Source organism: Agelaius tricolor, unplaced genomic scaffold (genome assembly GCF_023055355.1).
Source record: "Agelaius tricolor isolate 1412-34295 unplaced genomic scaffold, bAgeTri1.0.p SCAF_6, whole genome shotgun sequence".
Lineage (NCBI taxonomy): Eukaryota > Metazoa > Chordata > Aves > Passeriformes > Icteridae > Agelaius > Agelaius tricolor.
The window spans coordinates 41,057,714-41,070,105 of NW_027269266.1; the positions used below are offsets into that span (position 1 = coordinate 41,057,714).

General features: G+C 46.7%; 1 protein-coding gene across 1 annotated transcript in view; it reads left to right on the forward strand.

Moving 5' to 3' along the window:
• SH3BP5 (SH3 domain binding protein 5) overlaps positions 1-12,192 on the forward strand; it is a 51,403-nt gene extending 39,211 nt beyond the window's left edge. Inside the window, exons 5-9 of the mRNA XM_071429495.1 lie at positions 520-650; positions 4,521-4,563; positions 6,454-6,673; positions 9,793-10,053; positions 10,739-12,192. Coding sequence (XP_071285596.1) covers positions 520-650; positions 4,521-4,563; positions 6,454-6,673; positions 9,793-10,053; positions 10,739-10,920 — 837 coding nt within the window. The 3' untranslated portion in view covers positions 10,921-12,192. The remainder of the gene's footprint in view (positions 1-519; positions 651-4,520; positions 4,564-6,453; positions 6,674-9,792; positions 10,054-10,738) is intronic.
• The last annotated feature ends 200 nt before the right edge of the window (positions 12,193-12,392 follow it).

A 12,392-nucleotide genomic window follows, 5' to 3' on the forward strand; every position in this document is an offset into this window, starting at 1 on the left:
ACAGTTTTCTAGTGATTGGTTGTTCAGGCCAAACTGTGTTTGAGTCCTCCCTCTGTGGTGGTTGGTGTCCAGCCCTTTCCAGAGTGGTGGGGCTGCAGCTGGGAACTGAGCAACCAGCAAGCTCTCTGCTGGGAATGTCAGGTTCCTGGGAGAGGAGCAGGAGGAAACAGAAACATTGCTATGTAACTGAGTGACCTCAGCTAGTGTTGCTCCACTTGTGAATATCTAACTGGGTTAAAAAATGGATGTTCCCAAAAGCTTAGGGTCTTCTAAACTTCCTGTGAGAGAGATTGTGTGAAATGCTGTAACACCTTTGTCATAATTTACGCAGTATTTGAAGACCTGCTGCTCTTTTTGGGAAAGACTTTTAAGTAGGTTCACTGGAAGTAATATTTTCTATACCCTCACTTTCCTGACATGAGCTGATAGGAGAGATTATGAAGTTGCTGTTAATTGAAATGATAAGAAGGGGATCACTGTGTCTTGCTGCTGAACCTGTTTTTTATCCCCCTCTTGAAGGTCATGGAGGCGGAACAGACCAAAACGAGAAGTGAGCTGGTTCACAAGGAGACTGCAGCCAAATACAATGCTGCCATGGGAAGGATGAAACAACTGGAGAAGAAGCTGAAAAGAGCCATCAATAAATCAAAGTATGTTTTATGTTTGGAGAGGAGTTTAGTGGTGAAAACTGTTTGGGGGAAATACCTGTCCTACGGGGTTTTTGGACTTGTGAAAGTGTATTGCTCTTTGCATTCCTCTCTGTGTGTAGCAGCCTCACAGCACAATTGGCACTGGTATTTGTCCTTTTTGTCCTGAGTGTCTTTTGAAACACCTGACTTGGTGGACTGGTGAACTGGGGTAAGAAACCTTTTCTGAGCAGCATCTTGGTCTTGTTCTAGTGCACTGAACTCCTTGGTGGTGTGTGATTTGAGGAACAGGCACATGGGATCCACACAAGTGCTGTCTGCAGAGCTCTGTGTGGATGTTTCACAGCCTAGGATTGTTCACAGTTCTTATTTTTAGTTAGGAGAGCAACAAAGCAAGTGGCAGAAAGCTGAAAGGTGCGAGACTGCACGGGTGTAAGGTGCTGCACACAAGGCTTGTTTACTTCCTCCTGCTGCCATGGCAAAGCTGTGTGAGAGCTGTTCTTGGGGAAGGAAACACCCTTCAGTGGGCATAGCTAAGCAGCTTGTGTCATTAATAATTGTGTCTGCATTTACTCTGCAGTTTGGCTCTGTTGCAGAGAAGTGAAACAGCTTTTTGCTCAGAACCTGTTTAAAATTTTGGCCCTGTTTACAACCAATTCTTAATCCTCTTTATATTTCACAGTCTTTTTTTTTTTCTAATATTTCCAGACTGTGGCTTGTCTAAACAATCTGCTTGCTGTATTTAGCTTTTAATCCCCTCCATCTAAAAATGACTTTTTGGTGAAATCAGTCCACTAAAAATCTATTTTGATTGGTGTTTGCTCAATTCAAGAAAGGATTAGCACTTCTCAAGCAAGATTCAAGCATGTTTGCTGAAGCAGTGTAGTGGTGTGACTTCTAGAATGAGCTGCATGCTGTTTGTCTAGCACTGCACAAGGGCTGTGAAAACCATTATCGGTTCCCTAAATGACAGATCCCTCTGGATAAGGGCAATAGCTGAGAACAGTTTTGGCTGCCAGGAGTGCCTTCCTTGCAATAAGATTTAAAATAAAGACCATTATTAAGTTGCCAGTGGGGTCCTACACAGCTTTTTATCATGGTGTGGAGCCTGGTTTCCCAGCTGCCTCTTGTGTGATGTGCATCTGAGTTTTCACTTCTTTGCTGGAACTACCCTCAGAGGGGTGTCTTGTGTCATTCTCCTCGGTCCAAGCTGGTTTCCACTTCTGTGGAAGGATCCCAGTGTATTCTTTTGTCTCACAGCAGGGCTGATTGCAGCACAAACCATCTAGGTAGGGTGTTTTGGAGATCCTTTAATAAAGGGTGTACAGAAATGCCACGTCTAACCTAGTTCTGATGTGAAAGATGCCTGGTGGCATAAACAGTCGTGGATGTCTTTGAAGTTAGGCTACATAGGGATGCTGGAAAGGTCAGTTGTCTCCCAGCATTGCAATTTTCCCATAAAGGAAAATTGCAGCTGAGCTGAAAACATCAGTGGTGTCAAGTGGCTACAGAAACTGTGAAATGAGGCTGCTGAATTTGCAGGTGTTTGTGTTGTAGGGTGTAGCTGGCCTCTAGCTGCTCTTCAGGAAGGATTTAATACCAGCATCCTGCTCTGACCCCCTCCCCCTGAAGTTTGGCAGCACTGGCTGTAATTTAGGCCTTTCTGACCTTTTCTTCATCTTCTCTTTAAACTTATGGATAGACACACTGAATGAGTTGCTCTCTTTTGGGCAGAAAATTATTTGCATTTGCTGCTTGCTTCAGTTGGGATTAAGATGCTTAAAGCATTACTGTTTTGAAAGCAAGACTGGGGCATCCTGGAGGAAAGTAATTTAGCTGATTTGCTGGGTAAAGTTGATGAGCAAAGGATTATTGGGTAGTTTTGTTTTGGTTTTGCTTTTTAGTTTTTGGGTGCTTACTTGCTTGTGATTTATGAATGTGCATAGGCTGCACGTTCTTAACAGTTACCACATCTTCTGGCTCAGTGCCTCTGAGCTGTAGGATAATGAACTTGCCTGTGTTAGCTGTTTTTTGGAAGTCACTTTCTGCTCTGGTGACTTGGGCAAAATGCCTTTCACTCATCCTGTCACTGACTTGAAAAGCACTTTGTCAGTGCAGTGCCCTGGGCTCAGCTGTAGGACACCAGAGAACAGCTCTCCAGCCCTGCTGAGTTACAGACCAGCCCCCAGTGACTACAGGGCCATGGAATGTCAGGGAATGAAGGGACTCTGGGACATGGGAGTGTCTCTGCCAGTGCCCTGGTTCCTGCTGGCACCGGGTGCCCAGCTGTGAGCCATGAATGAGCAGGAGTGTTCATGTCAGCTCCTGCACACCAGGCTCCTCGTGCTCTCCTTGTGCTGCTGAGCTGGGGTTTCTCTCACCTGTTGCAACGAGACATTCCTGCTCCTGTGTGCACAGGGATGTGTTTGTGTACGCACACACATGCACGTGTGGATTACTTTTTCACACCATGCCAACACACTTGTGCTTGTCACTGATAGAGAGGGGACTTTTCCCAAGGCTTGTGGAAGCTGGTGGGAGGTTAGGACTCGAGCCTGGTTGTTCCATCCCAGCTGGCACCAGGGTAAGGAAGGTTGAGAATCAGGTCATTTGAGGTGAGTGGTTTTCACTGCTTTCCCTGTGCATGTTTCCCTGCAACACCATTCTGTCAATATCTGTGTGCTGCCATTGCTTTGGGGTAGGGCTGTAGGAGTCCTTGATCTTTTGGACCCAAATTCTCAACTGCAGTATTTTATTTGGCCTGGCAGTGCATCTGTGTAGCCTTTGGCAGGGTGATGTCCCACTAAGGGAAGGCAGAGGTGCATTTTGGCTGGATTGGTGTCACTGGAAGCATTGAGACTTGGCTGTGTGCTCCTGGTGATGGTGGGAGGGTGCTTAAAAATATCAGAGCTGGAAATAACCTACTCTCATGGAAACACCACTCAGTTATTTTGTCTGTGACTGTGTAGTGAATTCAGCCCTTCAAAGAATATAGGATCAGAAAGCCAGTTTCACACTCCTGAATTCTAGTGCACAGTCCAAACTGCAGCTGCAGTAGGGCTGAGAGCTCAGAAGAGCCTTGCTGTCAGGTTAGAAACACAACAGGGGTAGTTCACATTTTTACTTTCATGTAAAGCCATATCTGATTGTTTATCTCTCCCCTACTTTCCAGGAGAGCTTCTAAGAGGGGAGGAGGGTAGTGAGCCCTGCTAAATAACAGGGCTATTTTTTTTTCCCTGCTCAGAGTTGTATCAGATGATGTTGGCTTGTGGGCTTCAAAACTTTGAGGGTGGAAAGTGGTTTCTTGGCTTTGCACTGCACCTCTTGTACCCCTGTCCTCTTACAACCTTATAAGCAAGTTTAGGGAAGTGCTTGGTGGGCCACTGTTGGGAGGTGCTGTGCCCTTGTGTGTGGTGCTCTGACCTCCCTTCACCCCCTCTCCTTCACTGAAAAACCCAAGAACTGCCCCTCCACCCCCCACACCTGAACACAGAGAAGGTTCTGTAGGAATTCACATGTGCCGTGGGCTCAGAAAGTAGCTGGGTAGAGAGAGGATGCCTATGCCTGAAGTTGGATGTTACATTTAAATATCTTGCAGAATCTAGGCCTGGAGGAATTATGCTGTCAACTCCAAAAACTGGAATTTTGCAATTTGTATTTAGGTCAAAGGACCCATGAGGAATAGATGCATTAGGGAGTAAGAGAGAGACGCTGAGAGCATGTGTAGGTGTTCCATCATCTGGATAGTGGTCTCCTGGGATTGCAGTGAGACACAAAATAGCTGTGTTAATGCTACAAAGAGAGCAACTCCCACGCCAGTACATGGCATTCAGTCCCAGTGATTGTAAACAACTGTTCTTTGTTTTTCCACAGACCTTATTTTGAACTCAAGGCGAAGTACTATGTTCAACTAGAGGTACGTATGTAATTCACATCCATCTGAAACTCTTTACTGCTTACAGTAAATACTGAAATTACATCTCAAGTGCTCTGACAACTATGTTGTGTTTCTATACAAAACCAATTCAAAACCTCTTGAGTAATTTGCTAAGCACAATTTAAAGATAAAAGACTAAGAGAGTCTTTGTTTCCTTGTGTGAAATAAGAGTGTTTGAACTCTGTCAGAACCAAAAGAGCACAGTCTGACTATCTTTGCTTCTTGTAGTTTAATATGTCTGGGATTTGTTTGTTTGTTGTGGGTTTGATTTTTTCCCCCCCTATGTTTTATGCTTCAGACTGTTTAACTGTACTTGGGGTGCTCTTTTATGTTCACTGACTGGATCAATTAACAGAATAAGTAACCTGCTTGCAGTGCTCCGATACCATGCAGATGTGAATTTCTGATTTGGGGTTTGGCATAAGAGAGATTTGGGGTTTGGCTGGATAGGCTTCCAGGGCTTTTTGGCATCTCTGCACTGCATTCTGTGTGGTGCAGCAATGTCTGGCCAGTGCTTGGGCACAGCACATGCCCTGCAGGGCACAGTGGCCCCGGGCCAGGCATGGCAGTGCTGTGTGGGATGGTAATCCCTGCTGTTACAGCCAGTCTTGGAGCTGCTAGGGATGGGAGGGCAGGGCAGCCATACAAATTCAAATACAAGAATCACTCTCTCTCTATTTGAGTGACTTTTGCTGCATGTGGCCCCTAAAATGGGGGACTCTGGCTCCTCACAGTTGCAGGGTAGTGGCCCTGCAAGTGGTGCTGTTGTTGTGTGGAATAGGCAGAGACTTTGAGTGGAGCACATTGCCTTGGATTACTTGCTGGTGTGGTGCTGGGTCAGTAGGACCCTAGCTAGAAAAGGATTCCCATTCCTTGTCTGGGGTGCAAGGCATATCCCATAAAGGTTTTGTGAGCCCTTTCCTGCCTGAGATTCAGCAGCATTTTGTAAGCCTCAGAGACTCTGGTGTGCACCTTTTTCCTTGCCAGGTTCCAGGCTCGGGTGTGCTCTCCTCCTCTGCCTTGCCTGCCTGCAGCTGCTGCGGCATCAAGCTGAGCCCTTGCCTGCCCTGGGCTGGCTGCCAGGCCAGTAATCCCTGCTGCCCAGAAGCATCTTTTGAGAAATTCCCTTTTTTCCACGGGCAAAGGCACACTGTTTGTAGGCCTGTTGCTCCTCTATGGCAGCTGCTCAGTGCCCTTCTGAAGCAAGGTGATTGTGTAAAACTGTATGAAGAAAGCACAGATGGTTTTTTTGTGCATTAAAAGCAAGCATTGAGAGAACTGCAGACACACAAGTAGTGTTTCCCCTTTGGGAAATAGGATGCACAACACTTCTGCCCTTGCTGTAGGGTGGTGTTTGTGCCTGGGGACACAGGAACTGCTGTGTTACAGCTGTCACGGTTTGAGGTTTGCTGCTTTCTGCTCTGCAGGTTTAGTGAGCAAAGTGATGGGTTTGATGAGAGTGAGGCTCAGCCCCCTCAGGGGTGGCCCCCAGCTCTGCTGTGCCCTGCAGACCAGGGCTGCCAGCAAGCCTTAGGGGTGGCTCTGGGATAAGCAGTGACATAGCTGAGAGCTGCATTCCTGTTAAGGAGAGATCCTGCATGCTCACATCTTAATGGGGCCTCTGCTCTGTGCTTAGCCAAGGGCTGTGACCACACTCCAGAGGCAGTTCCAGCCCCTGGCTCCCATGGTTTGCTTTGCTGTTGCCTCCTTCACAAGTGGCACTGCTTGGGCCAGGGTGCTTCTGAGTTCTGGACTCTGCCATCCCCTAGATACCAGCCCAGTTTGTGCTTGCCTGGATGTGTAACAGGGAGCTGTGTGCTGTGCCTTGTTTGTAGTGAAGGTCCATCTAATCCCTGTCTCCCTTGTTAGCAACTGAAGAAAACAGTGGATGACCTGCAGGCCAAACTGGCCCTGGCAAAGGGAGAATATAAGACTGCCTTGAAAAATCTGGAGATGATCTCCGATGAGATTCATGAGAGGAGAAGGTCCAGTGCCATAGGGCCCCGAGGGTGTGGCGTGGGTGCCGAGGGGAGCAACGCCTCTGTGGAAGACCTGGCAGCGAGTAAGCCGGAGCCAGACGCCGTCTCCAGTGAGTACAGAGCACTCTCCTGCTTGGGAGCATCCTATGGGCATTGTAAGAAATGCTGATGTTAGGGCTGCTCTCTGTGTTCCGCAGTTTTGAAATGTGCTGGCTGTTTTGGGACTGTGGCTAAGTTGTGATGCTTCTTGTTATTGCAGGAGTTGATTACATTCTTTAATAGGCAATTTTCAAGGGAAAGGGTAATGAGTTAAAGTGCATCAGCCATTCCCTTTGCATCCCTGTAGTTTTTTTCACAGTGCTGTATGAAAGGAGCAAAATGAACACACTCCAAAGCTTGTGTCTAATTCTACACCAGTGGTGCTGCTGGCAGTGATGTGCCTGGGGAGGCTGCAGGCTGTGGCAGATCATTCATGCAGTCTGGGAACAGACCTTCTGGATCAAGGGCTTGTCTTCCAGTGCTGGGCCTGTGGCACAGGGAGCTAAAGTTGTGGCTACAGTAGTAGAGAAAGGTGTGATGCTTGCAGGGAAGCAAGTAAGGATAAGCTCCTTTGTGCTGCAGAGTCTTTTGCCAAGGTGTGATTTCAGCAGAGCATGCGTGCTGTGAGCAAGAGGGGCTCTGTAGGAGAAATGGGGGACAGCAACAACCTCCAAGGAAGTTCCGAACAAGCAAGGTAACCTCTGCTCTCAGCAAGACAAGGTCCCCATGTGCCACCAAAGTCTGTTGTATGGTGAGTTTGCATTTGTCCTGGCTCCGGGTGAAAGTGGATAGATGGACATTACATGTGGCCTACTTTTGCCTCCTTCCTGGACACTTTTTTCCCTTCTTGATGCAGAAAGTCTTTTTCTTGCTGCCCAGTCCCACAAATTCCAGTTTAATTTGTATTTCAGCTTTGTTTCTGCAGGGGAAAGTCTAGGTCAGGATTGCAGGAGTTGATGATTGCACAACCCTGGTGCCCAGAGGCAGAAGATGCAATTTCCCCATAAACACCAATGTGTACTGGCACTGAGGCCTTGTAGGTACAGCCTTAGGAGCTGGGAAGCAAGCTTGGGCTGGCCTCCACCCTCTGCAATGGCAGGAGTTTCTGCATGATGTGTTGGAGCTCTCAGTACTGTGCAGCTGGGACCTGAGTTGCAGCAGCAAGGGTGTGCTGTGTCTGGACAGCTGATGCAGCCAAGTTTCAGTACGGCTGCTTATCTTCTGCCACCCTTAATTTCTGAGGTGGACCCTTTCCAACCTAGGCAGGAATTGCCTCTTTTGGATATCTGCAAATCCCCCCTCTCATGCAGAAGGCCTCCTCAAAGCCTTAGGTATAACTGAGTTTTAGGGTATTTTGTGCTGAAGGAGTTCAGGGACCTGGGATATAGGGGCAGAAAGAGCCAGGCAAGTTAATGTTAGTATCAGTTGCTGGCTCACCTGAGGCTGCAGGCAAGGACCAGCAGCGTGGGCTCATCCCTCTCTTTGAACTCTACAGTCTGACATGAGTGGAAGGACATCAGCTTGTGTCTGGTGCCAACACAGAACTGGGTTATGACAGGGCAGGACTAGCAGACTGGATTAAATAATAAAATAGCCTGGATTAAGTTCTCATTGTAATGTGGGGGGAGCTTTCCACCAAGGTCCTTTTGTATCTTGATTTCTGTCTGCTGGAGTTGGATAACACCTCGTCATCAGCAGGAGTTTCTTGGCCCTTGCAGATGCTCCTGTGCATTATGGTGATTTTTAGACAGTGAAAAGCAAGCTACAGTTTAAGCTGTGCCATGTGTAGACTGCCTGATGTCAGTGCTTCTTGCCAAGCAGAGGACTCTAATTGGAAACACCTTTTTTGCCAAACCTTTTATTGCTTTCTCCCCCACAAAGTTATCTGTACTGCTCACCATATATTGATGAAACACAGCAAGTGAGAAAAAAGGCCCCTCTGCAGTCTTAGATTTGACTTCATTAAAAACAAAACAACAAAACCCAAACCACAAGAGAAGCTGTCTCTGACTATGAAGTGCCCTGGAGAGGACTCAGAGAGGTGGATAATGTTGTTATCCATTTCATGCTCAAAGCCTTTGGGGTCAATTTTGCAACTGCTGTGAGTGCAGCAATCTGCAAGTCCAGCAGAAAGAGGCTGAACATCTCTGCCATAAAAATGGCAGGAACAGCCTCTCTTGGCACCTTTGTGTCTGAGTGGTGCCTGCAAGCCCCAGGCTGCCAAGGTGACAGGAGAACTTCTTTGAAGCTTCTCCTTTGAGCCATTTTGTTAACGCCTCTGCTTTGCTCCTGCTGCTCTTCCAAGGTGGTTCTGAGCCTGGCTAACAATGGCAGGAGTCACCAGGAGGAGGAATTGGACATAACCTCAGGTCACTGTGGATGTCTTGCAGTGTCTGGGACTTCTTCAGGCCAGTGGGATTCCAGCACACTCTTATGTGGTGTTGAGGCTGATGTGTGTAGAGAACCTTCTGATCCCAGTGGGACTGCTTGTGTGCAGAAATCTTTGGTCCCCAGCCTGCAATGAGCCTCTGAAGTGTGTTGAATTTCAGCAAAATCTACACCCTTGTGTTGCACAAAATGGGGCTTTCTTTAATGGTTTTCTGCTCTGGTTGTTCATAAGGACCCTACAGCTTAACCCAGACAGACAGTTTGGAGCAGGTTTGCTTTAATTAGAATTCAGATATGAGCAAACACAAGCAGGGAATATATGTTTTGTTTTGGTTTTTTGTTTTTTTTTTATTTAGGTGTTGTTTGGTGATGCTCATTCAAAAAGAAATCTTGGGACCTGTGTCTTTCTAATTTAGCAGCTTAAATAACCAGGAGGCTGCACAGGGATCAAGATAATGCTGGGGGAGGCAGACACAGGGAATTAGGCTCTATCCTAAGTTGTCTACTGAAAACCACAAATGAACAAGGCCAGCAGGGCTGGTAAAAATCCAAGAGCTTCTTGGCATGAGGAGCAGTAGCTACTGCAGTGCTGGCCTTGCAGGACCTGGCTGGCAGGTGTGCTGCTGCCCAGGGCAGAACCAGGCTAAGGCTTTGCACAGGGAATGGAAAACCAGAGGGGGCAGCCCATGCATTAGCAGTGTGTCTGTGTATGGAAGATGAAAACCTGAAAAACTGCCTTTGCCTGGGAAGGTGCAGGACAGGAGGCTGAATTACTGACTGGAATATTCTTTGAACATTGCAGTGGCTTCAGAAGTGTTTGAGGATGACAATGGCAGCAGCTTTGTGTCCGAAGAAGATTCAGAAACTCAGTCAGTGTCCAGCTTCAGCTCTGGTCCTACGAGTCCCTGTGAGGTGCCCACTCAGTTTCCTCCTGCCACACGACCGGGAAGCCTGGACCTGCCCAGCCCCGTCTCCCTCTCTGAGTTCGGGATGATCTTCCCTGTCCTGGGCCCCCGGAGCGAATGCAGTGGGGCCTCCTCCCCCGAGTGTGAAGCTGAGAGAGGTATGCACAGCTGGATACACCCTGGGCCAGTGCTCTTCAGCCTCATCAAGGGAGCAGGAAAACCTTCCCAGCTCCCCTAGGCATATGCCAGGGAATGCTCAGAGCTGCTGCTGCTTCTATGGGGAAGGCAATTGTGGAAGGCCCCGTGTCTCAGAGTTAACAGCAATGTCTATAATGTATTAATTACTGTTCTCCTGGTTGGGAACGTTCCCCAGTTCTGCCTTAGTGCAGGGGTTTGAGATTTCTCACTAAATAAGTGATCAGTGGGATTGTCATGGTACATTTATTTGGAGGAAAATCTGAGTTCATTTATTTAAATTACTGTCCTGCTTTTTGAAAATGTTGCTTTCCAGGGGAAAAAAAAAATCAAACCAAAATCCCCACAAAAAATAACATGCCAGAAGGAGCTCGTTGCAGGCTCTGCCAGCTCTGTCTGACTAATTCAGACTAGAGGATTACCACTGCCCTTGTCTGCTTCATTTTAAGGCTGTTCTCACTAATTTGCTGATGCAGTGCACAAGATGAGCACGGCTTGGAAGGCCAACTTGGTTTTGTTACAGCATCTTGCTCCTGCTCCTGTAATTTCTATGCGCTTTGGCAAAGGAAGCTGCAGAGGCACCTGCTTGAAGCTTAACTTGCAGAATGAAATCCGGGTTTAACATGCAGTTTAATCCTTTCTTTGCAGGGGATAGGGCGGAAGGGGCTGAGAACAAGACAAGCGACAGAGCAAACAAGAACAGGAGCAGCACCAGGAGCAGCTCCACGGAAGGGCTGGCTCTGGATAACCGAATGAAGCAGCTCTCCCTGCAGTGCATGAAAATCAAAGAGGGAATTTGTGCAGGCAGGAAAGCTGCCCAGATTGGCTGAGGCCTTCTCGTGCCCCATCCTGAATAATGGGAGTCTAAATATTTATACATGAACTTCTAAGTGTTTGAAGAACGTTGTGCCAATAATATATGCCAAATCTTAAGCGTTTACTCTGAGAATTTAAAAATGCACTAAGAAGTTTAATTGATGTGGAGGGCTGAAGTTTTTATTCAGTAAATCCTTTGTAGGCCGGACGAGTTATCAAATGTTTAAGCTGTGCTCATATTTCACAGACTTTGTAAATTGTTTTGTAGCAGCCTGGCTGAAGCAATAACTAGTAATGTTCCCGTGTAAATTCATGCCAGTCGGGGTCTGAAATTCAAGCCAGACTTTTGCAGAGTGGTTTGGCTTTGGTTTTGTAGAATGAAATGCTCTTTAGATACAACCAGTCTCTTGAGTACAAGTGGCATAATCTTTAAACATCTGTATTGGTCTTTATTATGCTGAAACTGTAGAAATATTTTGTATACAGGAAAGCTGTTGCATGTGGGGGGTCTGAAAGCCTTCACTCTTCCCTTGGTGCTCACAGAAAATAAAATGAGTCATGCCTCTAAAAGCCTATAAAACAGATGGATGACAGGAAGGGGATGGTAATGCCCAGCAGGGGGAGGCCCTTTCTAGACACCTTCCTGAGTCTGGCTTGGACTCTGCAGGTGATTCCAGTGACCAAAAAGAGTTGATTGGCCCCTTGCTCTTCTGCTTCCCTGAGAAGTGAAGAATTATTTTTCAGCACTTTAAGTGTTTTTTGGTTTTTTTTTCCCCCTCAAAAATGGGAGTCATAGATGTTTTCAGGATGATGATGATAAGGGGTTTGCCCTTGAAATATGCATGAAGAAAAGGAATTGCCAGTGTAGATTGACAATGTGTTCTTAAGCTTCTCTGTAGGTTGTACTGTGTGGGGGTTTATAACTGTTAAAGGGACATGGGATTTTAGTATGCCCTAGACAAAGTGTTCAATAAAACTAGAAAGGGCACGGGGCATGTTTTGCCAGCAGCTGTTAGGCAGTAGTAGTGTCTGATAATTATGCTAATAAGTGGTAGTAAAAATCCTAGAACTCTTCAGTTTTGGTGACTAAGCATTTCTGAAAGCACCATTTTCTCTAAAATGTCAGTTTATATTGTTGATTTGATGGGAATCTTAGTATTGCCCAAAGTATTTTCTATTCTGTTTTTGCAGTCCTGTTGTATTTCATCCCTGCCACAGCTTGTGTATCTATTCTCAAAGTTAATGTAAAATTCTTCACACTACAGTAAACATTTTTGTTTTCCACATTTTGAGTCTGTGCAAGTGACGTTTATCTCAAGTGCTAGGAACCAATCTTTTCCCACAGCAAGTTTAGCCTCCAAATATCCATTTCCAGCTGAAGACTGCAGGCTGAGGTCACACTGGTGTTAGAATCCATTAAGGTACGTGGGCAACTGGTGCCTCTTTCCAGCTTCCCAAATCCCTGCATCCGTGGCTCACAGTTTAT